Below are 27,351 nucleotides of genomic sequence, written 5' to 3' on the forward strand. Positions count from 1 at the left end.
GCAGGAGTTCTGATTCAAGACAGGACACTGGACAGCCCCAAGAGTTCTGGTTCAAGGCAGAACCCTGGACAGCACCAGAGAGTTCTGGTTCAAGGCAGGACCCTGGACAGCCCCAAGAGTTCTGGTTCGAGGCAGGACCCTGGAGAGCCCCAAGAGTTCTGGTTCGAGGCAGGACCTTAGACAGCACCAGAGAGTTCTGGTTCGAGGCAGGACCTTGGACAGCACCAGAGAGTTCTGGTTCGAGGCAGGACCTTGGACAGCCCCAAGTGTTCTGGTTCGAGGCAGGGCCCTGGACAGCCCCAAGAGTTCTGCTTCAAGGCAGGACCCTGGACAGCTCAAAGAAGCACTCAGGCTGTAGATGCGAACATGCACAGGCTGAAGTGTAGTTTCAGCAACAGGGAACCCTACAGGAGGGTTAAATAGAGCTGCAGCTCACTCTGCCTAGGTAGCTCTGTCTCCACTGGGAGATGCCACTTGTGCGTAAAGGAGCCTTGCCGATGGTGTTAGGAAGACTGGCTCCAACAGTGTTGGAAGGACCATGACTCTGCCATGGTGTCCTGGCTAGCATCCTCAGACTCCCTTAAGCCAGCGAGGTGCTGGCCAGATGGGCTCCTAGGCACTGGGGCTTCTTGGGGATTGGGGTCATCTGGGGTCACTACTGAGGGTAATTTCCTCCTCCACTCCATCACGTCCTTGGAGTCCATGGTGCCATCTCCCAAACATAGGCAGTCTGACCCTGGGGCCATTAGAGCTTCTCTGTTGGTCCTCCCCCAAGGCTACTGGTATTCAGAGGCATAGTGGCTCTGAACCCAAAAGGTTCCATTCAGCTGTTACCTGTCGACAGGCTGTTCCTCCTTGGATTTGTCTAAGACCCTTTAAAGCCATCTACAAGAACAGAACCACTTCAATACAGGTCCTGTGTCTTTCTTTTGCAGTCTTATGGTCATTTGGATAATTCTATCATTGGGTTGGATCCAGATTTAGGCACATGCAACTGGGCTGGCAGAAGCATACTTCCCTTCCCCTTCCTCCCCACGGTAGCCCCTCCATCTCCCTCAAAGTGCTACATGGAAGGTCAAGCATCCCTGCTGCTTGGAATAGGCTGTGATGTAGTAAGGGGGCATTCCTGAAAATTGGTGGAGCTCCACTGAGAGAGTGAAGCTCTGATCAGAGAAGGTGCCTTTGCCCAATTTTCAGTAATACCCCCTTTCCCTCCACACCCAGGCTACCCCATTCAGTAGGGTCCGCTGACCCTCTGTGTAGGATTTGGGCGGGGGGGGGGGCTGGAGGAGGTGTTATTGTGGTGAATAAGTGATGGGAAAGTCTGCGACTGCTAGCTCAGTTGCACGCATCTAATCTGGATCTAGACCACTGTGATTCAGTGATCACTTACACAGGTACAGTAGCACTGAAGCCAATAAGATTGCACAACATTTAGTGGCACATTGAATGTCAATTTCACAATGTGCATTACATTTTCTGTTAGCAACTTCATGTGCGTGGCTCTTTCTGATGCCATGTATTTAGTATAGGGTGGGGTTTAATTCCATAGCCATGTGATCATTACATTTCCACTGCACTGAAGCTTCTCAAAAGAACGATCTTACCCCGTGTCTCCCATTATGCATCCAGACCACGTATCCTCACACTTGCACTCACCTAAAATAAATGAAATAAACCACATTTTGTTTGATTTATTAAATTATCATTATAAATATAGAAAAACAATCATGTATAAAACATATTGATTAAGAGAAAAAACAGACATAAGAAATGATTAATAGAATGCTTGAAAAGAAACTACCAAAATGGAAGAAAGAATGCACAATGCTAAGACCTATAAATAAATTAGTACTTTCATATTAATTTCCAGAGGGGTGGCCATGTTACTCTATGTTGCAGTTAAAACAAAGATGCAACAAAACTTTTTGCTGTTTTATAATACTGATGTAAACAATGAGTACTGGCATACATCATCTTTATTTTTATCAATTCCAAAAGCTATTTGTGGGGTGGGTGGGTGGAGAGAACATGAATATATCATCACAATAACTGAAGAAGAGAAGAGGGGAAACTATGGCACAGAAGAGGTCATGAGATCATGTAGATGATCACCTTTAAAGCTTGGGACTAGGTTATCTGAAGGATTGCCTGCTCCCTAGCACTGGCCACCAGTGTGGTAGTGGAGTCACTGCTCACAGGGTCAAAGTACCAGGACTTCTTGATTAGCAGGATGATGACATCATCTGCCACTCTCCTCAGGCTTTCCTGATTCCACTGATCTTCGCTGCAAACCTCACAGTAGCCAGTGGGAAAACTGATTTTCCCAGCAACTATATAGGGTGGCCCAAAAGTAGGTATACAGTTGTTTAGAATGTTGATGGGAGGGGGAGAGAATTTTCAGTCTTCCAGTACTGCTTTAGGATCCACTTTCTTTGTTCTTGACTCAAGTTCGCTGCCATCATTCACAATATCAGTAAAAAAAATAACTAAACAACTAAACAACTGTATACCTACTTAAGGGCCTCGCTCCCCTCACTCTCTACACTTAACTGATCTAACTGTCACTCCCTGTCACTCACTCTTCCCACATGTCATTCTGACTCCACCCACACATCTTCTATTCACACATTCTCTCCCCCTCCCCTCAACATTCTAAACAACTGTATACCTACTTTTGGGCCACTCTATATATTGTTGTGAGCTATCCCCGTTGTAATGCAAAGTATTTTAGGGATGCTTGGTCTTAAGAGTATAATTAAGAACCATTAGCTTTGAAAAAGACATATTTAATGCACACAGAGACAGATGGATCAACATAGATGCATCTCATTTTGGGGGCATGGCTATGGGGACAGTCATGACCAGTGCCTGCACTGATCAAAATTGATCACTGCACTACCGCTGACTACAGAGGCCTTGTTTGCATGCCCACAGGTAATATCTATTAGGTTGGCGTGCACAAGAGATAGTGCCTTTTCCCTGGTGGCCCCATCCTTATGGAATATCCTACTATAGGATATGCACAATGGTCCCTCCCTGACTATTCCAGTCTGCTTTTAAATGAACAAATGCCCATTTTTATTTCATAAATTTGTTTTTACTGTTGCTGTTATTTCAAATGTTTTATGCTGCTGCTAGTTCACTGTATTTTATATTTTTATTATTGTACAATTTTACCTATTAAACATGTCTTGAGGAGACTGCCTTAAAATGTGGTATAAAAATATTTTAAATAATGTGTTTAAACATTTGAAACATTTTTAAAGGAACAGAGAAATACATTTGCCCTCCTGAAAAATCCTGAAAACATTTTTTAAAAAGAAACCAAACTCCTTACCACTCTGCAGTTTTCTTTTGTCTGAGAAAATACCAAGATTGTGAGCTAAGGACTGCGCCAATGTAACGGACATTAAATCCGGCTTTCCGAACTGAAAAACAAAATAGGACAGCAATTGCTTTGAGAAGAAACATCAACATTCTAGTACATGCACTGTATAAATTTTAAAATGATTGTCCTGAAGCAAAAGCAAATAACTGTCCTGGAGCCATTCATTCCCCAAGGTACACTTTAAATTGTGCAGGAATACCAAGCTAGCAGAAAGTTACGCACAAGCTAAATAACAGGTATAATACATCTGCTATTAAATGAGTGGCAAAACAGAAAATACAAGGAGAGGCTCAGTTCGTTATGGGCCAAACTAGACATGACATTTGTCCAGAGCTGTAAAGACCAGGAAAAAATCCAGAAGAAATGGGGGTAAAATCGGAACAATATGGAAAATTTGGAAACCCTTTTTCCTGAATTTTATGGGTTTTCCCCAGTTTTCTTCCAAGCCTTCTCATCTCTGCATTTGTCACTTGGTTAGTTTTCATGTGCAAGATTTTGAAAAAAAAAAAATAAGGAGCCACCGTGCCCCCCCCCCCCCAAGCCGAACTGAAACCTTGGCATGGGGGAAAGGGAGACTTTAATCCTTTCCCCCTACTACGTTCCCAACATGAAGTGGGGAGCCCCACACCTGCTATTTGCAATGAGAGGAAACCTCCCTCTGATACCCATGGCAATAGCACTGCAGGGCCCATAATTCCAATCAGGACTTGGTGGAGGCAAAGGGTAAAAGCCCCCTACACCACAGTCCTGGTCCAGCTCTCCCCCACCCCCAAGCCAGCTATATGTTGTTGTTTTTAATCCTGCACACCTGGGCCAACCACATGACAACGTCGCGTCTAAGGAAATTGCTGGAGAGTTTTAGGACCTTGGGGAGTGACAGGAGGAAGCTTCAGTGACACTGTATTGTCCCATTGTGTCAGGGGCAGGTAACAGCACGACCGAGCCTTATCTTATCATGGGAAGCCCAGGGCTTTCTGCAGTTAGGGGAGTGGGGTTTCAAGGAAGGAACCACAACTCTGCAAACAAGATGGAGTGGTCAAGCGATTATTCCTGGCAATCTTCCCTACGGCAAGCTATGGAACTCCCAGGCTCAATGAGAATGGGTGCTCAGCCTAACTTCTCCTTTACAAGAGGTTCCTCAGGTTCTAGATCAGTGCTTGAGGCTTTCCCAATTTACAGGCCCCAAAACACCTTGGTGAGAACCTAGAGGAAGGACCAACACATCTTTTCCCCCATACCCTGGGAAATTCTGGTACACATTGGAGACTAATCCTGGGGATTTCTTAACATGGAAGATCACACAGCATTGTTTCATGAGCGCAGACCTAGGGATGGTTTTGAGAGATAATTATACAGTGGAATGCATCTGTCATGTTACATTTCTAGAGCCATGTAGACCTACTTCATTCACACCACCACCTTTCAGTAGTGAACAAATGCCACCAATGTAGGCTGCTCCACTGCGACTGCTCTGAAACTGACTCCCCCTTTAAAAAAAAGGCCAAAGAAACAACAATGAGAAAAACAAACAGTGCCTCGAGAACGATAACATGTTTTAAACAAAAAAACAGGGTGCCCATTATGGAAGGAGTTATACAGTCACTTCACAGGAGACAAAAAGTACATCTGTCTGGGAACTTCCCTCTCTGCTAATTCAGCACTTCAGTGATAAGGCCAAAAATGTGGGAAGGAATCGCCTAAAAAGGAGGCTACCATGTGTTTGAGGCAATAGGTTTTGGTGTGGTCTGGGCCACGTACGCTGCTTGCTATGTGGACTAGCACAGATCAATAAGATGATATGTGCAGATTCAACACTGCTTGTAGGAATCAGATTATTTGAACTGGGGCACCCAAACCCTAGCAAAACCGCCTTGAGGACAGGATGAGAGTGATCCTACCTTAAGGTGCAAGTCAACTAAGACAGACAAGATACGCTCGATTATTATGCCTCTTTTACCCCCTTGGAAAATAAAGCACAAGAATATTAGAGTAGAACAAACATCATCCAGGCCCAAGTATATGGTACTGGGTCTGGTTAGGATAAGCCTTACTGACTTCCCAGATGTCAGTTCTGTGGCAAAGACAACTTCGACTGAAGACTGAGGTAACATTTTAACTATGGTGGAAGTAGTTTGAACACACAATCACTGCCCTGAAAAGAAATACCTTGAAATACAGTAAACGTGTGTTCAAATCACTTTCACTATTTTCTTGCTGATTTCTCATAAGGAAAATAAAGGTGTATTCCATTCAGTATGCCCATTCCAGTACATCTTGGTTAAGCTGATTACAAGTACACAACAGCTGCATTCGGATATAACACAAAACTATACGTTAGCATTACGAGAACAAGCCTTGGGCTTGTGAACTCCCCCCACTTCTCCAGCACAGTAGTGAGAGAAAGATCGAACCACAGATACTTGTTATATCCAGACAAATGGCAGTTAGTCTTAACTATAGCTTAGGGAAACTAGACAACTTCAAACTGTGGTCTATGATCCTGGTTTGTTTGCCTAAACCACATTTAAGATTAACCACAGCTCCTGATTTAGGCATAACAGTAATCCATAGCTAAATGAAAATAGAAGCAAAAGCTTTTTATCTCCTACTTTCAGCAGTGATGGAGGAGTAGGGGAGTGAATGCATGAACCTAAAGGATGTGAACATAATGCTAAACCACAATTTAGCATTATGTCTGGAGTAGATCAATGTAAGAATGTAGAATCATAGAATAGTAGGGTTGGAATGGGCCTATAAGACCATCGAGTCCAACCCCATACATGTCAGCCAGTACTAGCAAAGGTACTCGTGAGTCAAACTACACCACCCCAAATTGTAACAAAACAATATGAAATTACGTACGAAAAAAGGTGAACTGCATCACTTTTCTCTTTGATAAAATCCCTCCTATATTTCATAAACTCACGCAGAGTCACCAGTGGGTTTTCAGATATGGTGAACTTGTTATCAGTACCCCACGTTTCCATGGCAACCAAGACTATCCTGGTGTTGAGTTGTTCTTTATAAATCTAGCACAGTAACAAAATAAACAATCACCAAGTAACAGTGTAAATTTTTGCTTTTTTAGGGAAAAAAGATGTAGCTAAGAAAATATTTTGCATAAAGCACATTACATTAATGAAGGATCACTGTCATCTTTTTTATAACAGATTAAAGCACTTTTGATTGAGGAGTAAAATATCTCAATATATTTTAAATGTCATTTTTCTAAAAGGAGATTTGCTTCAAACTCCTAGAAGCTTTGATTCAACAACATGTTTAAATTCAAATGCAATCTTAAATACAGGAATGGTTCTACAGAGATAACTGGGACTTCTACTTTTCAGTCATCCATCCAAGTGTTGGGCTAAACTGACACTGATGAATAAATACACTACTGCTATCTTGCTCTCTGACCTGAAATTACCATCCCTGTGATAAGACTGACAATACATCTAGGACAGCAGCTTGTGAATTATACTTACTAAATCTGCCATGTTCACTACCGATTTTGCAAAGCTGTTTGTGTGGCCAACTGATAAACGGTGCTTTTTCAACTGAGAAGAAAAAGACAGACAAATGCTGAACATATTTTTGAAACACAATTTCCATTCAGGAATGACTTTATCAAAGGTTTGCTTTGCCTGTGACTTCAGAAAAATTGATTACTGGCAATCTATTCACACATTAGTATTGTTTCTCTTAATTCAGTATGGCAGCATGAAAGTTAAAGTATCAACTGATGGAAGAAACATTCTGCAAAGCTGACAGGCAAGGAGACAGTATAGTTCTAATGTGTTAACAAGATTAGCAACCTGATCTTATATCTTACTGGATCAGCTTGTATGTCCTTAGGATGGGAATGTACCAACAGCAATGCCACTTCAACGTCTCAAAATGTGACTTCACCACAGTGACATCTTATGTGCTTGCAGGAAGACATGACAGTGGAAATGTCCATAATGTAACTTTGTTCAAATGCCAATACGAAATAGGTAGTTGAAGTAGTAATATATCCTGAAATGGTTGGTATCAAGCATGTTGCTGCATGTATCCACATTTATGTTGCTATCTAAGCTGCATTCCTATTTACAATGAATGCATCCTATTCATTCCTTATTTTATTTAGATAGTCTTACAGCAAACAGACCCTTTACTAATCTAGTCATATTTTAAAAGATCACGGGCAATATCCAATGGTGACATTCCACAAACTTAAACAGCGCTAGAGGAGGTCTACTCTTGCACAAAGATGTGCAACGCAGTAGCGCAACCCGTTTCCCAACAGGTGCAAGTAGCTGCGTGACCCAAGCGGAATGCACGTGTTGCACAAACATAATGCAGAAGTGCTTGCACAACCTCACTTATGCAAATGTAATTTTAGTCAGATTCTTCTCTTGCGTGTAGTTCAGGACCTAGTTTCTGCTAGCGCAACACCATTTGCGCTAACGGACTGACACAGTTGGATACTGCCCTATGCTCCCCTTATCAACACTCCAAGCTGTCTATCAGGGTTCAATTCAAAGTGCTAGTTTGGGCCTATCAAGTCAAGTTTGAGGTACTGGCATATCTGAAAGGATTGTCTCCCTCCACAGAAATACACAAATAGGACTGTGATAGAAACAGAATCGCTTAACCTGTGCTTGTAAAAATTCCAGGACTCAAAATGACAATGCCTTATCTACATGTCAGGAAATGTGACAAAAGAATTTATAGGTTTGCATGTTTTCCACTTAACACTTCAGAGGGACAAGAATATATTGCCAAAGGTCCTACTGCAGAGGGTGTGGGGCTTTCTTTGAAGTGTCTCAGCATCAGTGGTGTTGCAGTGCCAGGGCTGCCAGGATCAAAGCAACTGGACTTTTTGATTAGTGGGGATGATGATATCATCTGCCACCATGTCAGGATTTCCTGTCCCTCTGAACTTAGCTGCAATCTTCACAGTAGCTGATGGGAAATGGATTTTCCCAACAACAATACATTGTTCTGAGCTATCGCCGCTGTAAAGCAAAATCTTTTGGGGTGGCCTGGTCTTGAATGAGTAATTAGAGCCAATTGGCTTTACAAAAGAGCTAAAAAAAAAAGACATTTAATACAGAGAGAAAGATGGATCAATACAATTGCCTGCATTCCTGGACTCTCCTTGGGGTCATGGCTATTGGGACTGTTAGGATACGTGCCTACAATTCCAAAATTCCCACTGCATTGCTGCTCAGCAACATATATGAAGGGATTTAGGGACCATCTACGATCGGAAGGTTTCAAATCTCACATGGCTATAAACACAAAGGCTCCCTCCCTGTGGAACTTCAAGTGAGGGGCTTCTTGCATGTATGTCAGGGCCAGAACTGCTCAGTGTGGACCGAGTCCCCCCTTATGTGTTCAGCTTACTGGTAAATACAATGGCTGAATATGACTAGTAAGTCCCAGTGAATTCAGTGGGACTTATTTTGCAGTAGACATGTCAGGATTGCACTGTTAGTCATTTTATATTCTACACTGCCTTGAGCACTGTTAGCAGAAAGGCAATGAAGAAATTATTGAAATAACTTCTTATGGTGAGGGATGTTTTCCAACTATGCCACATGTTGTTCCACATCCTGAATCTGCACATGCTTGTTCTTTTTCTAATGGCTCTGTTAAAAATGGTTCTTTTCTTTCTGGCAGCTTTTTGGACACTGGAAGATGGCATAAACAATGGCTACTAAAGATTTTGGCAGCAAAACTAAAATTTGCAGCCGCTGAGAAGAATATATCCTTGGCAACCTCCAGTTTGGAGAGTTGCATAAAGGCAAGAAGAAGCATTTCATCTCAAAGTGTGCTCAATGAAATGTGATGGCCTTCTTTCCTGTTTCTTGGGGAGGTGAAGAAAATAATCAATAACTGCTTATTCCACGAAGAGACATCATATGTAATAATGTGGATGCAAATACGTGTGTGTGTGTGCAAATAAAATATATAATTCAAACCCCACAGAAGGAGCAGAGTTATACCAGAGCAATAAGTGAGGCTGATGACTGGGAAGATCCCTATGGGGTTTATGGCAGGGGTGTTGAGCCTCTTTCAGCCTGAAGGCCACATTCTGTTTTGGACAAGCTCTTTGGAGCCACAATCCAGTGGTGGGTGGGGCTAAAGGCAAAAGGGAAGGAGTCAAAATACCAGCATATTTTCACTTAAAGCTCTTGCTGCAAATACCTAAGCCTTAGGAGTAGCATTTCAACCTTTTAGAATAGGGGAAAAAATAGCAGAGAGGCCAGAAAACCACCCAAAGATTGGTGGAGCCATGAGATGGGTTGTAGCCATCTGGGGAATGCTGGAGGGGCAGATTTGGCTCCCAGGAAGGCTGGATTTGGCCTGAGGTTCTGCACCCCTGGTTTATGGGATCACACAAGTGGCAACCCCCTTTAATCCCCACTGAATTTCAATGAATGAAGCAAGAATAACCAAACAGAAGAAGTGTATAGGATTATAGCCTCTAATCCTTTATATTAACTTGGATAAATCCTGCCTGAAATGGACAGACCTCCTCCCTTGCATTTTGTGATCCTTCTGTGGACTAGCCCTAACACCACATTCTACTCTGTCTCCTGAATTAACATGGACAGTTTCTACAGTTAGTTTCAAGACTGGTACATGGACATTCTGTTCCTTTACATTATATTCCCACACATACACACACACACACTTAGGAAAGCCATGCTCACAAACAACCATCTTCATTAATACTCTCTTTGAAACTGCCCTTGCCTTTATAGGCTACCCTCTTCGTTGTCCAGTGCAACTGACAGTGGGTTCGCACAACACGCTAACCCACAGTGACTGGGTTTGCACATCATGATAAGCCATGGTGGTTTATAAGCTACTCACAGTAAGTTTATAAATTACCATGGCTTATGATATCGTCTACAAGCAGTTTTCCCCTGGCAGGGTGGCTTATTATGCCAAAATAAGCCACTCTGATAAGCCATGGCCTGCAGTGATGTTTATTTAAACCATCATGGCTTATGGTGTCGTCTTGTGCTCCACAGTGGCTTAAAGAGTGGTTTAAAGGTCCCCTACAGAGTCGGTGGGCTCTACAAGAGTGGTCAAAACCACTGTGGCCACTGTGCTCCAGCCAGTAGATCACTGTTACTGAGATCTGCCTAGCAGCCAGGTACAGATTGCCACTGACATAAGCTCTAAACTGTCCCTGAAACACCAACACAGTGGGAATTAAAAAGACAGCTGCTCTCTATAGCTCCAATCATCCTATCTCCCAAGTGCACAACAGTGAAATAGCGTGACCATGACACCCCGACATACTGCAAAGCAAAAAAAAGGAGCTGTCAAAAGTGCACTACTGCTAGTGGGGTAAATGAAAGGAATGGCAGGGAGGGATGCAGGATTTTGATGGTGCATCAAGTGCCTCCCTACTAGGGGAAGCTGTGGGTGAGGTTTTGTCCTGATCCTGTGAACATCCAAGGGTTGATAGATGCCATCCCCTTTTTGGTGCACCCAGGGTGTTCACTCCTGTGTGTGTAATCGCGCACGGTTTTGATGGTGCATCGGGTGCCTCCCTACTAGGGAAAGCTGTGGGTGAAGTTTTGTCCTGATCTGCAAACTTCCATGGATTTATAGATGCCACCCCCTTTTTGGTTGTAAACTGGGTTTTTGCTCCTTTGGGCGGCTTGGAGAAAGGAACTGCAGCATGAGGGCGGGGAGTGATATCCAGTGCAAAGGCAGCTGGGATACCATCCTGGCCAAGTGGGAGGACTGTAGAGGAAGGAAGGGCAAGGGCAGAGAAAATACACTAGGCACAGTAGCTTATTTGTCCGATCATGTTGGGGATATGGTAGCTTATAAACTACTGCGAATAGCTTATAAATCACTGTGGCTTAAAGTGACATGCGAATCCAACCACCCAGTGGCTATGTGTGGGTTATTATTATTTATTACATTTCTATACCACCCCATAGCTGAAGCTCTCTGGGCAATTTAAAAAGATTGTTTGTTGTTGAACTGGGGTTGTTTATTGACTGGGGTTAGCGTGTTGTTTGAACCTAGGACATTTTCCAGAGGGTGGCTTGTTAACCATGCAGCGTGGCTTATTTTTCTCAAGCAAGCCACCTTGGCTAGATCTCCAGCTCTGGATTTCCTGCGTCAAGCAGCATGTTTGACTCATGCTTGCTGAGAATGATGGGAGATGCAGTATAACACATCTACAGGCACTGTGGGTTGTTTGTTGAACTGTGAGTGAGCGTGTTGTCTGAACCCAGGACATTTTACACAGGGTGGCTTGTTAACCATGCAGTGTGGCTTATTTTTCTTGAACAAGCCACCTTTAAAACTTATGGTTTGTTGTTAGGTTGCTCAGGGTGGTTAACAAGCCACACTGCATGGTTAACAAGCCACCAATGTCTTGGGTTCAGACAACACACTAACCAATGATTCAATGAACAACCCGTGGTTCAACAACCCACACTCAACCACTGAGTGTGGGTTAGTGTGTTCTGTGAATAGCGCCAGTGTGTGTGTGTATTAATCTATGGCAGTCTTCCCTGACCTGGTCCCCTCCAGATGTGTTGGACTGCAATTCCCATCATGCCCAGTCAGCAAGAGCTTTCTAGTCAAAACCCCTGCTTGATGCAGGAAATCCAGAGCTGAAGCATCCATGACTGACAGCTGTCTGACCTCTGCTTGAAGACTTCTAGCAAGGGAGAGCCCGCCACCATAACCTCAGCATAATGACAATTATCACTGATCACAAACTTGGTGGATGAATTTGCATAGTTAAATACACTATTCAGGAAAGTACGAAGAAATGTTATAGATCATATTCTGTAAAAGCAAACACTGGTCTTCTGTAATTACTGGGCTTTCTTCTGTTCTTAGGTATTCTATTGAACGAACCCAGGCATTACTCCAGAGCACTCAAACTTGCTTTGATGACATCCGTTGTACGGTCAGAATCATTTTGCAATAGGTACTTTATTGTTAATCTATTGTAGGCACAAAGCTGTGCATGCATTATTGATCAGTTCAAAAAGGCCCAGTATGTAAAAGCTCACCATTAGATGATCATTAACTATCATTAGCTCAACGTATTTCGTTTCCTCTTCAGCTTTATGTGGATTCTGGTGGACCTGCAGAAAGAGTGAGATACACTACATGTTTAAAAAGGCAAATGGCAAAACATCTGATTCTCAACAAATCAGATCCAAATTTATGTATTCCCTTCACTGTGGCCTCATTTTAAAAGCACTTAAAAGGAGTTCTAGACACCTAATTAGCAACGGAATGTATGTCATGCCTCCCAGTGTTTTTCTGATATAAACAGGTTAACAGTCTAATTCTAACATAAATCTGGAAGAAACATAATGGGCCAAGTTTTCATTAAGATATTGATTGCTATCTGACACCCAACAAAGTGTGATCTTTCCACAGAAAACAGATCATTTATTCCAGAGAAGTGTGGATAATAACTGGCTTTCAAAATGTAGTTGATAATTTACAAACCCAAACAAACAATTGAAAGGCAACTAGCTTCTTTAGAGAATACCTCTGTCTGCTAGATTTTTGAGAAGCCAAACAGCTTATCTACGGTTGTTTTTATAGTGTACTTCTTCCTACTTTAAGAGATTCATATAACAGCACACCTATGCACTGTGTCTCTGTTTTCCTACAGGCTTCCCAGAAGAATTGTTCTGTATGGTCATAATGTCAGAAAGCTCAGCCCCAAATACAAGGCACAGGGACCCCAGAGAAGGCCGTAGCTGCTTAAGCAAGATGCAGGTCTTTTACACTCACATGGAGAAATTTATACTGTATATACACCCGGTTTGCACATCACAACAACCCCTGGTTTGTTAAACTGCGGGTTGTTGAGAATGAAGTAGAAGTGAGCGAGTCAGCAAGCTAGTTCTCACCACCTGATTGCTCCTGCTGCAACCAGGCAGAACGAAGCATCCCCAGAATGCTGTCCCTGGGTTGTTTATTATGACATCTGAATCCAGAATTGTATGATGCTGGGGGAGAAACAACCTGGACTTGTAACCCAAGAACAAACCATGGGTTACAAGTCTGGATTGTTCCTCCTCCAACAAGCCCCTCCCCCAAGTAGCTTTCTGAAAAGAGAAGCTAAAGGGCCTGGCACAAAATGTTAAAGGGGCCAGGCCCATGTAAATGCAAACACAGAATTAGCAGCTTTTAGGGCAAGGGTGGGCAACCTCATTTGGTCCAAGGACTGGATTGCACCACCCACTAACCAGGCCACTGGGCCTGATGATGTCAAGGGGGTGGAGGTCCTTCTCTGATGTCATTTGTCCCTGCTCACTTTTTCCCTCCATGCAGAGGGAGGAATGGAGCTCTGTGCCTCTCTGTGCATGGAAAAAGGGATTCAACAGCTGCTTGCAGGAGCCAGTCTGGTAAGTGGATGCCAAGTCCCTCACCTGCTTCGTGCACCACTCATATCCCCATTAGGGAACAAGCAGCACATGAAGCAAAAGGACTCAGGAGCTGCTTGCACGACCAGCTCCTGCAAGCAGCTGCTGAGTCTGGCAGAGGGAATCCCCAAGTTATCTCCAAACTATGATCAGAGATAACAATAAGAATCTCCTGCATGCTGCTCATCCTCTCATTAGGACAGGCAGCTGCTTGGCGGGGGAAGGCCCGCAGAGGGTACCCAACCCTCCATGAGCCACATTGGAAACCTCTGTGGGCCAAAGGTTTCCCACTCCTGTTTTAGTGGAACTGTTTTGAGTGTCAGTTTTAGACCAATTACTCAAGCTGAGGGAGACTGAGAGAAAGGCTTCCCAAGACTAGGCTATAAACTGTTCTTCCCAGTCCTCTAAGCATCGCTAAATCCACCAAACTGTCCAATCCCTAGGATATTTCTGTAGTGAATGAAAGGTTCATGAAAGGCAAATAAGCTATCATCTAAAGTGTACACCCAGCTTCTCCCCATACCAAAGGATAGGCCTATAACTAGGCCATGGAGGGAGCTAAATGTTAAGTTCCTAAGAAGCATTTTTTCCTTCAGAATTCTAGATAAGTATAGCCCTATGGAAGAATTATCCCCTTGAACAATTAACATCTCTTGAGGGGAAGAGCAGGGCCACGCATGCTGGCTGCACCCCTGCATCTCCACTGGCTCCGTCCCCATATAGGTCATAGAATCATAAAGCTGGAAGGGCCTCAATGGTCATCTAGTCAAGCCCCCCACCACTGCAGGAAATCCATGATGACAGCAGGGTTCTACATCATGGAGGGAGCCTACACACATAGAAAAGGTTCCCCTCTTCAGATCTTCTGCCCAACATGAGGCTGCCCCTCACACAATCTTAATCTCATGAGGTGACAAATGCCCAAAGAGGCCTATCGGGTGTCTCTTTTTTATATATACAGTAAATTACTAGATTCTTCAGAGGTTTGAAAGGCCAGACAAAACTATGTTTGTTTCTGGGGGGAAAAAATCCTGTTTTCAGTGAAAATTACACTGGAAGGCACATTCTTTAGAATGCTCTGCCTGAAAAATCCCTCTCTCCCTGAAAGAATATCAGGAAAGGGATACTCCAAGGGCTTTGAAAGTAAGTAGAGTTTTACGGTTCCGCCAAACACTACTCTAACACTTTGTGTATGTGTCTGTGAGTGTTTAAGCGTAAATGTCAGTATATGGGGACATACCTGCCTTTTTCTTCTTTTGTGTCTTCGTTTCACAATGAATTTCTGTGATGTGGCATTCATGTGCCAGAATTCTAAACAGAACACACATTCAAATCAATTTAACACAGGTTAATAAAAGCAGGTACTTTCAACAGCAGAATAAAGGTACTTTCAGCAGCATATAGGAAGGCTGAACAAAAAGGTATTTTAAGGATGACTCAATTAAAGTGAACTTTACATGTTTGCACCCTTCAAAATGGTTTCCCACACAAATGGTGCCCTTGGCCTTGGGCACCATTGTGTGGGAAGGTGAGCTATATATATAAATCATATATACAAATAAATACAGGACAGGATTATGTCAACTTGTTGACTATAGCAAGGTTCCTGTATTGCATATACAAAGCATCTCAGGATGAAGACATTCAGGTAACCAACCTATAAGAATCCAATCAAAAATGTAATCAAGAGTGACCTTCAGTATTCAATAAAAATACGCTTTAATCCTCATTGAACATTAGTAAAAAAAAATTAAAAAAATACACACAAATGTGTTTGGGGGCATTTTACTACCTCAACCTATTTTCTAATGTATACTGGGGTGGTAAAATGCTCCACAATCATAAATGTGTCTTAACTCAAGATATTAGAAAAGTATCATAAACTGTCAAGGTAAATCTTTAGGTAAAACAATAGTAGTAGTAGTGGTGGTGGTGGTGGTGGTGGTGGTGGTGGTGACAGTTTTGGACTTCTGGGGTTAAAAATACACTCTGCTGACCCTGTTACCAATACTGTATGGCTTTCCTGCCCTAAAACTGAAGGGGTTGGCTATGTTTAGCCTGGAGATACAATTAAGAGGTGATATTATAGCCAACTTCAAATCTTTGAAAGGCTGCCACATAGCTGATAAAATAAATTTGTATGTACCATTTCAGGCCATGGTTTCTGACGATACGTGGTTGGGATGCAAGATTCTGCTATGGATGAGACCTGGAGCAGGGTTGGAGCAGGTTAGAAGCAAGGCGGAAAGCAATCAGCACCATGGAAAGCTCCAAGTGATGCTGGGACTGTAAACCAGGCAGGACTGTCTATATGTTGATCCAGCAAAGGTCAGAACAACACTGAAGCTTAAATAGGAAGTTACTGGCCTTTAGAATAGTTAACTCCACCTCTACCTTGATTGAGGCCTTAACCCGTAAATAGGCCTGGTCTGTTTTAGCAGCCTCAGGCTGCAGCGATGTAGGAGCGGTTGTGGCATGCTAATGTCTTCATGGGTCAAGTCCTCAGAGTCTGAGGACAATTATGGAGCCTCCTTTGGATGCTCCTAGTTGCCCCTAGGGTTCCTCTGGAGAACTCGGTCCTGAGGAGACGGAAGTCTTACAATGCCTTCTGTGTTTAAGTCTTCTCCTACTGACTCTCGGAGCCTCTTCTGAGGAAGATGATGGTTCAGGGTGCTGGTCCATGACACTGTTCTCCGTTGCTCCAGAGCAGTCTTCCCCAACCTGGTGCTCTCCAGATGCTAACTCCCATCATCCATGACCATTGTCCATGCTGCCTGGGAGTGATGCAAGTTGAATTCCTACACATCTGGAGGTCACCAGCTAGGGACTAAACATTAGGAAGAACTTATTCACAGTACAATCTGAGAGTGGAACAGAATGCTGCAGAAGATGGTGGACTTCACTAGAGATTTTTAAGCAGAGGCTGGATGGCCACCTATCATAGCAGTAGATGGACTAGATGACCTCTTGACAGTGGAGGCTGGTGGCTCTGATGTCAGGGGGGTGGTGATCTGCTCCGTATTTCAGTCAGAACCAGTCAGAACTCTAAAGGAGCTATCCACAGTGTGGAGCTGGTGGGCTGGAGCTGGCCCGAGGTTCTGTACCCCTGCCAGATGGTAACAAAAGAAGGTCTCGAAGAAATGATCTAGTTTCTATTTCCCGAAGGAAACTGGCCACAGGCCTGCTGTTCCAAGCACACCATGGTGGCCACTGATATAGCCTTCCCACCATGCAGGCAGTTGCATGCATAGGGAGAAAGGGAGAACTAATCTGAACATAACATGATGATGCCCAAGTTAACTTTTTGCTGTTGTGGAGTGTAAGTTAATGTGAGCTATAACCAGCTCTTCACATCCATTTTCCTAAACAGATCCATTTTCAGTGTAATAAACTCTTAGTCCCACTGACGTCAACAGCACATATTCCCAAGCAAGTCTGTGGAAGACTGCAGCCTTGGCCAGAGATGATCAAAGGACAATTAAATCAGTATTTCAATAAGATAGGTTCAGATCAGTAGTCTTCAGGCGCAATCCTATTCATGGCTAGCTGGGGCATGCTGGGAGTTGTAGGACTTTGTTCTGTCTAAACATGCATAGGATTGCACCGTCAGTGGCATCAATGAAAGTCAGAATCAAAAACAGCATAAAGCACCTGTTTAATAAATATTTCAGTATTTCACCACAGGCAAAGTTTCCTTATCAGAAAGAACACAAGCAGCTTTTGCTGTGAAAATCCAGAAGCATATAATCTCCCATCTATTTCTGAAACTGCCCTAGGAGGGATATATGAATAACTGAAAAGTGATTTTGCTGACTCTGAAATATTAAAACCTTTCAGAGGGTGGGGGGGGGGGTCACAGCTTTCATGTAACAAGCTATGGCTTTCATACACACACACACACAAATTTCTGGATTCTTCATCCCACACACAACATTGGTTTTACCATATTTTAACCTTTCTAAAAAAAAAAAACCATCAGAATTCAGTTTTGGGAATTGTTTTAAATGATTTAAAACGTGACAATCCCCCTGTGAACGTGTTCATAGGCAATGAAACTGGTATTTTTCCCATCAGTCTAAATGTACCACAGTATGAATTACTCACAGCTTTGTCAATGGTACAATGGAGCAAACATTTTCATTTTAGAAAAATCAGAATTCAAATCACACTACTTTTGTAAAGCACTGTGTGTGTGTGTGTGTGTGTGTGTGTGTGTGATATATAAAATATTTATTTATTTTAAGTAGTTACATAGGAACTTTGGGGGTGCAATCCTATGGCTGCTAGTCAGTGGCTAGACAGCCATAGGATAGGAGCCCACACTCCGAGGTCGGTTCCCGGAGAACCGACCCCCACCCCCTCCCGCGCTGCCTTGTAGGATCAGCCCCATTCTCCATGCTTGTAAGAGCAGCGCAGAGCCAGAGCAGCAAAAACGGGGCATTTCCGAGGGTGGGGCGGGGAAGTCAGAAATCCAGTATGACACATCCTATGTGTTGTCTGGCTGCTGCTTCCCACACTCCGAGGTCCTGCAGCTAGACAGCTGAAATCAGCTGTCTAGCTGCGAAAGCAGGGCTGGGGGAGTGAGGAGGAGATCCGCTCCTCACCACTCCTCCCAGCCTGCACTGGATAGGCGATCACCCCTGGGGTCAGAGGCAACCATCGATCTTGACAGGATTGCTCCCTAAGGGCTATATGGAAGGTGACCACAAATGCAAAATGAGGTAAGAATGCCTACTGACTTCTAAAAAGAACCACCATGGTGTAATGCTGGGTGCCCATGGACAATTCTCTTGGTGTCCTCCAGGGTCTCTGCCCTCCTGATTTTTATTTTATACTTTAAGATTTTTTAAAAAAATTAACTGGCACACTGGCACACTTGCAAAGCAAAGCACTGCCCTCCAGTGTCATCTTTACTTGGATTCAAATGAGTGGTTTTATGTTTTGGAGCTCAGACCTCATCTCTGCTTTGCAATTAGGTTCTTGGGCAAATTACTTTTCTTTTAACTTCAGCAGTCTGACTTCTGGGAAATGAATGTTCTGTGACCAGCCATGCCCACCATGGCAGCCATTTTCTGGAGGACCTATGACATTCTCCCAAGAATCCAAATGTGCCCGACCCAAAAACATTACACTGTATTGGTTAGAATGCCAGACCAGGACCAGAGAGACTTGAGCTCAAGTCCCCATTCATCCATTCCAACCACTAGGTGTCCTTCAGCCAGTCCCTCCCTCTCTCTCTCTTTCAGCCTACATTCCCTCCCAGGATTGTTGTGAGGAGAAAAGGGGATAAACAATATGTGCCACTGTCTGTTCCTTGGACAAAAGGTGGGATAAAAATGGAATAAATAAAGAACAACAAATAATTTTTTTAAAAAAACTTTGGAAATGTTCTTTCTAATCACCCTTCAAATTTATGGTAACTTTGGCTGCAGCCATCCTAGCTACAGGCTCATTGGCAGCAGCACCTACTTTTGTCTAACTCTCTTCGTTGCATGACACACACAAAAACAACAGCACAATAGTGCTTCTACTTTGCACCTGCTCTATTATTTTCAAGTGACAAGACTGGAGTGATGAAAAAAAGAAGGGGGACGCCTTGCTTATTCAGAATCAGTTTATTCAATGGAAAAGGAAATCTACCCATTCACAAAAAGGAAAAACCTGACAGAATTAAGGATAAGCCCTGAAAACACCCTACTGGAGTCCACAACATCTGCTTATAAGCTGAATTTTTGCGGATAGCTCTTGTTTATTAAACTCAATCAAAAGAGATGCAAGCAGTAACATATTTAGGGAAATGCATCGGTTCTAATCCTTAGCCCGTTTTGATCTTTGGAGGTTCCTAAAACCAGTAATTAAGGGTGCAATACTATGCATGTTTAGACAGAAAACAGTCCTTCAACTCACAGCATTCCCCAGCCAGCTATGCAGAATGCTTGGAGTTGAAAGACTGCAGAGTGTTGTGCTCTAAGTAACTATTCACAATATCAAAATGCTATACATATCCTTCGATGCAGGGAAGGTGGAGTGAGAGAGTAGCTTTTCTGTTAGAATGGTACAGAAGTTGTTTGTTTTCCGTTTCCCAGTCCTATATTCAGGCTAGCAGATTATGTTCTTCTGCTTCTAAGTTATAAACAACATCAAAACCCACAAGTGATTAACTACTAAATAAATGCAACTACGAAGGCCAACTATGAAGGCCAAGCTATACACACATATAAAACATACCAGATGGAAGATCATCCAAAGAAAATTCAAATAATCTGGATTTGTAGACAGAGTGTAAATGGAATTCCTCCTGAAATAAGGAACATCTAAATTTAGTAAATCAATACAAAATAATCTCCCTCAGAACTTTACTCTAGCTCCAAAGCATATATTAAATGTCCTGTTAAGGAATTGAGCAACGAATTAATGGAAATGTTTAAATCCTGCAGCATATAAATACCGGGAATTAGTTTTTATATGTAGGGGAATGAATGAAGATTACTTTTCTAATCTCATTGCTATTTCTGATGAAGTATTCTCACAAGTCAAAAACTCAGCTGGACCCTACATAAGGATTACCAAGTTGTTTACTAAAGAACAGCCTTTGTGGAATATGCTTCCTGTAATAATATCTGCATTGCATAAACAGTTATTGAAACTGTACTTACCTGTGAATTGTAGTTTTCTTCCGGCTCAATAAGGTATGTGTGATTCCCATCATAGAACATGCCACTGTTAGAAACAGAGCAAATATCAGATCCGTATACTAAAATATGGCTAAGGGCGCAATCCTATGCACGTTTAGACAGAAAAAAAGTCCTACAGCTCTCAGAATGCCCCAGCCAGCTGGGGGTTGCAGGACTTTTTTCTGTCTAAACATGCACAGGACTATGCCCTAAATGTAGATGATGAGATTGTAGCCTTCTTCAGCCATTCAGTATAAATGTGTGGAGGGGTTTTCATGCATGAGTTGGCTAGCCGTGCCACCTGAGACTGACATGTGTGTTCCTAGGCAACACATGATCTCTATCAGTCTGAATAGGCAACACATGATCTCTATCAGTCTGAATAGGGCCCTTCATGTGTAGGGTTCTGACATGAGCCCTGGTCAATCAGGGTTCCTGTCTTCGTGGAGTGATCCATACATGTGTTCAGACTGATGTTGATCATGCTTTGGTCAGGGGACATGGCCAACACATACCTTGGTGCAGAGGAGGCTGGTGGCTCCAATGTCAGTGGGACGGTGAATTCGCTCTGGGTTTCAGTCAGAACTCTAAAGGAGCTACCCAAGGTTCTGAACCCTATATTCATACTGAATGCCTGAAGCAGACTATTGTGAATGTCACCTGGCATTTTAAAGAAGGTAACCCAAAACAATGTCAGGAAACATGCTACATTCCAATTGACAATTTCTGCAATTTAGTCATCATCTACTTCCTTTCGAATCTCTCTCTCTCTCAACTGGGCTGGAGTCAAGAGACTACATACCAATATAAGTGACTCTTGTTTACACAGTTATTTTATCCCAGAATAATTTGGCCTTAACAAACTTTAACTTCTGTTCTGTTTACACCAGGAGTGAAGCTACTCAACTGCAATGTAAGGAGAAAGGGTGAAAATCAGCAGGTTCAGTTCCTCTTCGTTCTGAGATAAGCAACCTTGTAAATAATGATCCAGATAATTTTGCCCAAGCCTAGCTCAGAGGAGAATGTCTGGGATTCTTAAAATGGTGCCTCAAAGGAGAAGCAAGTATTTAATTCTGCCCCACACATCCTTCTCCATCTCATATCAATACCTGGACCAGAGGAGAGTTGCTGGCTCCCTTCCCCCTGCTGCCACCAGCACTTCCAGTCCCTAAAAGTCCACCCCCAACTCCCAAAGCACTCTCGCGAACCTTTGCTTTACTCTCCTGAAAGTATGGATGTAGCATGTGTAGTATACTGACTATGGCACGTATGGTGGCTGCAGCAGCAGTAGAAAACAGGGAGGAGGAAGGGTGTGTGTTTTCCTTCCTTCTGTCTCCCCTGATAAACCATCCTAAAATGCTGCAGAAAGCATCAGGGCTGAAAGACAGGCTGAAAGTAGCCAGTTGGACGTGCACTTTCCAAGGTGCACATTCAAGGTACACTGCTTCTACCATCGCAGTTTCTCTTTGCAGGTAAGTAAAGGGAAGAGTAAGGAACATTCTTTGGGGGTGGGGAGCCAGTGAGGAGGGGGAGTGTTCTATTTTCCCAAACCCCTTGGATTAGCCCAGGAAACTAACCTATTTGTTTCTGATTTGGAAGGGGGAAATTGGTTCACTTCCTCGTCGGTCTGAGGATAGACCGGGGGAGTTTCTCCATCTCTGTTTGTGAGCAGATGAGCTCCGTGTGTTTACTGGAGCTCCTTCCTTTTGAAGAGCATGTTATTAATATAGGATACACTGGAAACAGTATTCTTTGCCTCACAAAAGTTCCCATCCAAATTATTTGCAACCATCAACGTGAGTTTCAGTTCATTACATGCAACAGTAGCAATGCCTCCTACCTGCCACCAGTGGGCAGCAAAAATTGTAACCCAGTAAGTATTCCTCCTTGCGTCTTCTTTGAACTCTTGTACTGTCATTTTACTAGCATTATAATTTACCATAGCTGAGAAGCCCTATAGCTAAGAAGCCCTTTCCTTTCTGAGTGTTTACAATTTTCCCATCTGCGGGAATATACCTTTTGTGAACCAACAGCATACGAGATTTCCCCATGGGATGTGATATGTCTGTAATAATCAATGGTTCACAAACGGGGCTTTAGCTGTGACTACAAGTGAGGCCACAATGCAGTCACAAAAGTCAACAGGGAAAACTAATGCTTGGTTGGTCACATCAGAAGTCCCTATTGGATGCATTTGAGAAATCTTGTCCTAAAACTTTACATTTTTAAGATATATAGCTAGTATAATACACCACATTAAAAACAAGAATAGTATTTTTTTTCAGCTGCAACATGTACAAGATAATATAAGCCCTGTGCAGATGGTAATTCCACATTATCATCATCATCATCATCATCATCATCATTATTATTATTATTATTATTTGCAGCTGTATGTGTGGTACTCACGGTGGTTACTGGGCTTAAGTTACAGGATGGTAAAACTTGTCTGAACAGTAGGAGAAATATCTTGATGGTAAGAACTGTTTCACAATGGAACTAGTTACCTAGGACTAGGGATGCTGGAGAAATCCACAACAGATTCCAATGAGTTTGGATTTCTATGAATCCAGCCTGTGGATTCTTCAGCAGACTAACTTTTTCTGATTTGTGCAGATTCTGAGGGACTCGCAGGTTTTTTTACTTTACGGGAGGATTTGTGCAAGTGTGCATTTGCAAGCAGGAACAAAAGTCTCGAACATCCCTAAAAAAAATATCGATTCCATTAATGAGCAGACGACGGAACGACAACCCACGGAACACAGACGGAACAGGTTTAACAAAATCTGTGCATCCTTGCCTAAGATAGGGGTCAGTTTTCCCTCGCTAAGATCTTCAAGCAGAGGCTGGACAGCCATCTGTTGGGGGATGCTCTAGCACTGGACTGACAACATCGCGTAGGGGGTTGAATAAGATGGTCTCAAGGCCCCCTCCAACTCTATGATTATGTGATGGGCGGATAAACAGTGCCCTTTGGATGCATCCTTCTCAACACACTTCTCCTCCATATGCTGGAGGTCCTGTCTACACATGCCAATGCCTTCAGTCTCTGAAGGCATTGGCATGTGTACACATCACAGCCATGTTACAGCCTGAAAACTCCAGAGGTCTTATGATATTTCCCAACATAACAGGGACCATGCTCAGGCTGTGCCGGCCTACTTAAGGCAGGCATAGCTGTGAGCTGAGAAAGAAATGCCTGAAGACCAAACTGGAGGAAGACACCCAATCCCAAAATGGGGAAGGAGAAGCCTGGGTGACAGTTAATGCCCTCCCCTCCATATATTGAGGGCAAGTAGAATAATGGGACTGAGGAGAACTGGAACACAGGAACATAAGGAGCTGCCCTATACTGAGTCAGTCCATTGGTCCATCTAACCCAGTATTGTCTACGCTGACTGACAGCAGCTCCTTTTCCAGGTTTCATGCAGGGGGTTTGCCAGCCCTAACTGAAGATGCTGGGGATTGAACCTGAGACCTTCTGCATGCAAAGTATGTGCCCCACCACTTAGCCACAGCTCAACAGCCAGAGCCCAACTGCTCATGAGGGGCTATGGAGGTAGCAGAGTGGCACTACATTCCCTGACATGCCACCTTCCCCACATGCACCATAAACCATCTTGCAGTCCATCGCCAGTGCAAGCTCTACCATCAACGCCCCCCATCACCATGTAACCACCCCTGTCACGTCCCACCTCTTCCCATCACCACACCATCCCACCCCCAATCATGTGTTCCTCCCACCCCCATCGCTGCCACATCCCATTCCTCACCCCATTGCCGTCACCTCACCTCTCCGAAGAGCCACATTGGCTGCTCTGACCAGCATGGCTCTTCAGAGAGCCAGCCGTGGCCAGGCCCAAATGCCTGGCTCTGAGGGGGTGCTTCCTCAGAGCCAGGCATTGTGGGAGGGGAGTCCCAGAAGATCACCCATACCACAGTATAAGTGATCTCCTGGGACACTCCTCCCACAATGCCTGGGTCTGAGGAAGGACCTCTTCAGAGCCAGCCATTTTCTGATCAATGCAGCTCTACAGACCAAGCCAGAGGGCAGATGCCTCAGAGCAAACCAAAGCGCAGGTTGCTGGTGCAGAGAATGGGGCCGGCAGGCTCTCCAGAACAGTTGCCCACTCAATGGAACTCATTAAAGGGCCAACGTTTGTTACAGTCTTCCATTTTGTTACAAGCCATTCTTAAAACATCAAGTGTGGGGGAAAACAGGTAGGCCTCCATTGGTTTTTAATTTTAGTATATACATATATGAACATTTCAGCAGGTGGAAGAGACAAGAAAGGGGGGCTGAACTGCTTCACAAGGCACCAAGTCTGATAAGTTTGAAGAAAAAACTGAAAGTCAAAATCAAAGTTATACACTAACTTGGAAAGTTTCTTTGTAAATCACCTACCATCAAGCTAAGATCAGTAAAGGGCCATCAGCAATCCCTATCTTCATCCAATTAGCAAACAAGCATCACAAATAATGGTCTGAGAGCCAATACCTTACTGTTAAGGGAAGCCATACAGAATGCATTAAAATGATCCTATTTTTAGGCTGGTGTTCTGTGCAGAACCTCAGTTCAGCACGTAACCTGCCATACTCTCAAATCTGGATTATGGTAAAAGCAAAGAAAAAAAGACACACATTTTCATATGCACAGTATGAGAAAGGGTGGAGGAAATTCATATATATATATATATATATATACACATACACACACACACACACACACACACACATATATATATATATATATATATACACACACACACACACACACACACATCCCAATTTGGCAAATATATACGTACATAATTTTAAAATGTATTTAGAAAAGTGATACTGAAATTACCAAACCATCAATCAATGCAGATCCCATAAGATAAGCACAACCCTTTCAGGGAAATTGGATGATGACAAAGAATCTTGAAGAAAGTGCATCTATTTATAGCACCCTCACTTGCTGCTTGACTTTAGAAGCAATGCATTACCAGGGTGAGCCCTCAGCTCTGATGTTCTATCTTATGTGTATATAAAATATAAATGAACAGGTAAATAATAATACTTTTCATTTAGAACGTTCCAAATGTTTTATATACATTGTCTCCATAAACTTTACAACAAACCTGCAAGGTAGGCCAGTAATCTACATATTATAGGGGGCAGCAAGTAATGGGACGACGCTCTGACCTAGTGGCTTTCCTAAGCTCACTTCATGAGTTCATGACTGAGGTGAGACTTGAACCAGAGAATGTCCAGGTTTGCTTAACGGTCTCTTTAGCCACTATGTAGTTCTGCAACAGTCCACTTCTATGGTCTGCTACACTTCAGAAGAGGCAAAAGTGATAAGGCACAAGGGTCCCTATTGCCAGGACCACCACAGCAAAAACTACTGCATACCTGGTAGTTAAAGCCAATACATTGGGTCAGTTCAGACAACCCTCCTAATTCTGGTTTGGAGAATCAGAAAAGGGAGATGGGCTCACCAGTTCCCTGCCCCACTTTTCAGTTTGAGCAAACCATAGCTTGCCTCTACAGCAGATTTAGAAGCCATGATTTAAAATGAGTTTCCAGTTCTACTCTGGAGGCAAACAATGTTTTTTTGTGAGCCGCCCAGAGGACTTCGGCTGTTGGGTGGTACAGAAATGAAATGAAATGAATAAATAAAATGTTTTGTGCAAACCAGGAAGTGGAAGGAGGGAATCAGAGAAGGTGAGAGAGCAGAATCCACAAGTCCAAGGCTGATTTCCAATCCTCCAAACCATGGTTTGGACTAGGGTGGGCAACATGTGACTCCTGCTGGACCTCATTGTGGTCCCTGCCCCACCCCAAAAGTGTCAAAAGATTTGTGTTAACAAAATGTGGTGAACACCACACTGGATGAGCCAGTGTGGTGTAGTGGCTAGAGTGTTGGACTGGGAGTCGGGAGATCCGGGTTCTAGTCCCCACTCGGCCATGGAAGCTCACTGGGTGACTTTGGGCCAGTCACACACTCTCAGCCCAACCCACCTCACAGGGTTGTTGTTGTGAGGATAAAATGGAGAGGAGGAGGATAATGTAAGCTGCCTTGGGTTCCTTGCAAGAGGAAAAAAGGCGGGGTATAAATGCAATAAATAAGTAAATAAATAAATAAAATGGCGTCCAAGCAGCCATTTTGAAGTCTTTTTTACAGTTTTAGGGTGCTCCATAGCCACTCTAGATACCATTTTTAAATTGCATTGTTATCATCATCATCATCATCATCTTGTTGCCACAGGGGCGGGGGTGGCCTGTGAGGGGGCCCAGGGGACAAAACTGGCCCTGGACCTCCCAAAGTTGCCCATTCCTGGTTTAGACTGCATCATCTGAACCAATCCACAGAATTAGGCTACCAGAGCAAAGGGAGAAATTCCACATTCGCAATCGCTCCTTAGACAATGTGAGCACGTTCACAGGAGAAGGTGAGTACAATATTTTAGGAACACAGGAAGCTCCCTTATACTGAGTCAGACCATTGGACCATCTAGCCCAGGATGGCTGACACTGGCTGGCAGTGGCTCTCCAGGGTTTCAGACCTGACTGTTTCCTAGCCCTACCTGGACAAACTGGGGATTGAACCTGGGACCTTCTGTGTGCAAAGCAGGGGCTCTGCCACTGATCTACGGCCCCTCCCTTCCCTTCCCTTCTCATCTCACTGGAATAACTGGTATATGAAAATTTTATTTTTTTAAGGTTGGTCATGCTGGCTGGGAATGATGGGAGTTTCAGTCCAGCACATCTGGAGGGCACCAGGTTGGGAAATGTTGCCATAGGTCCATCTAGTCCAGCATCTTGATTCCCGCAATGGTCAACCAGATGACCCTGGGAAGCCCACAAGCAGGACATGAGG

The 27,351-nt window shown here is 43.5% G+C and overlaps 1 protein-coding gene across 4 annotated transcripts in view; it reads right to left on the reverse strand.

The window, feature by feature from the left end:
- The window catches only part of ADAM22 (ADAM metallopeptidase domain 22), a 191,064-nt gene that overhangs the window by 55,744 nt on the left and 107,969 nt on the right, over nucleotides 1–27,351 (reverse strand). For all 4 annotated transcript variants that reach the window (XM_084858951.1, XM_084858952.1, XM_084858949.1 and 1 more), the window contains exons 6-14: nucleotides 20,469–20,532; nucleotides 20,041–20,110; nucleotides 15,053–15,123; nucleotides 12,439–12,513; nucleotides 6,877–6,948; nucleotides 6,254–6,420; nucleotides 4,794–4,878; nucleotides 3,341–3,431; nucleotides 1,608–1,659 (exon numbers count right to left, since the gene is read on the reverse strand). In XM_084858951.1, coding sequence (XP_084715077.1) covers nucleotides 1,608–1,659; nucleotides 3,341–3,431; nucleotides 4,794–4,878; nucleotides 6,254–6,420; nucleotides 6,877–6,948; nucleotides 12,439–12,513; nucleotides 15,053–15,123; nucleotides 20,041–20,110; nucleotides 20,469–20,532 — 747 coding nt within the window. The remainder of the gene's footprint in view (nucleotides 1–1,607; nucleotides 1,660–3,340; nucleotides 3,432–4,793; nucleotides 4,879–6,253; nucleotides 6,421–6,876; nucleotides 6,949–12,438; nucleotides 12,514–15,052; nucleotides 15,124–20,040; nucleotides 20,111–20,468; nucleotides 20,533–27,351) is intronic.

This window comes from Heloderma suspectum, chromosome 5 (genome assembly GCF_057233095.1).
Source record: "Heloderma suspectum isolate Gila_16-S chromosome 5, 16-S_ref, whole genome shotgun sequence".
Lineage (NCBI taxonomy): Eukaryota > Metazoa > Chordata > Lepidosauria > Squamata > Helodermatidae > Heloderma > Heloderma suspectum.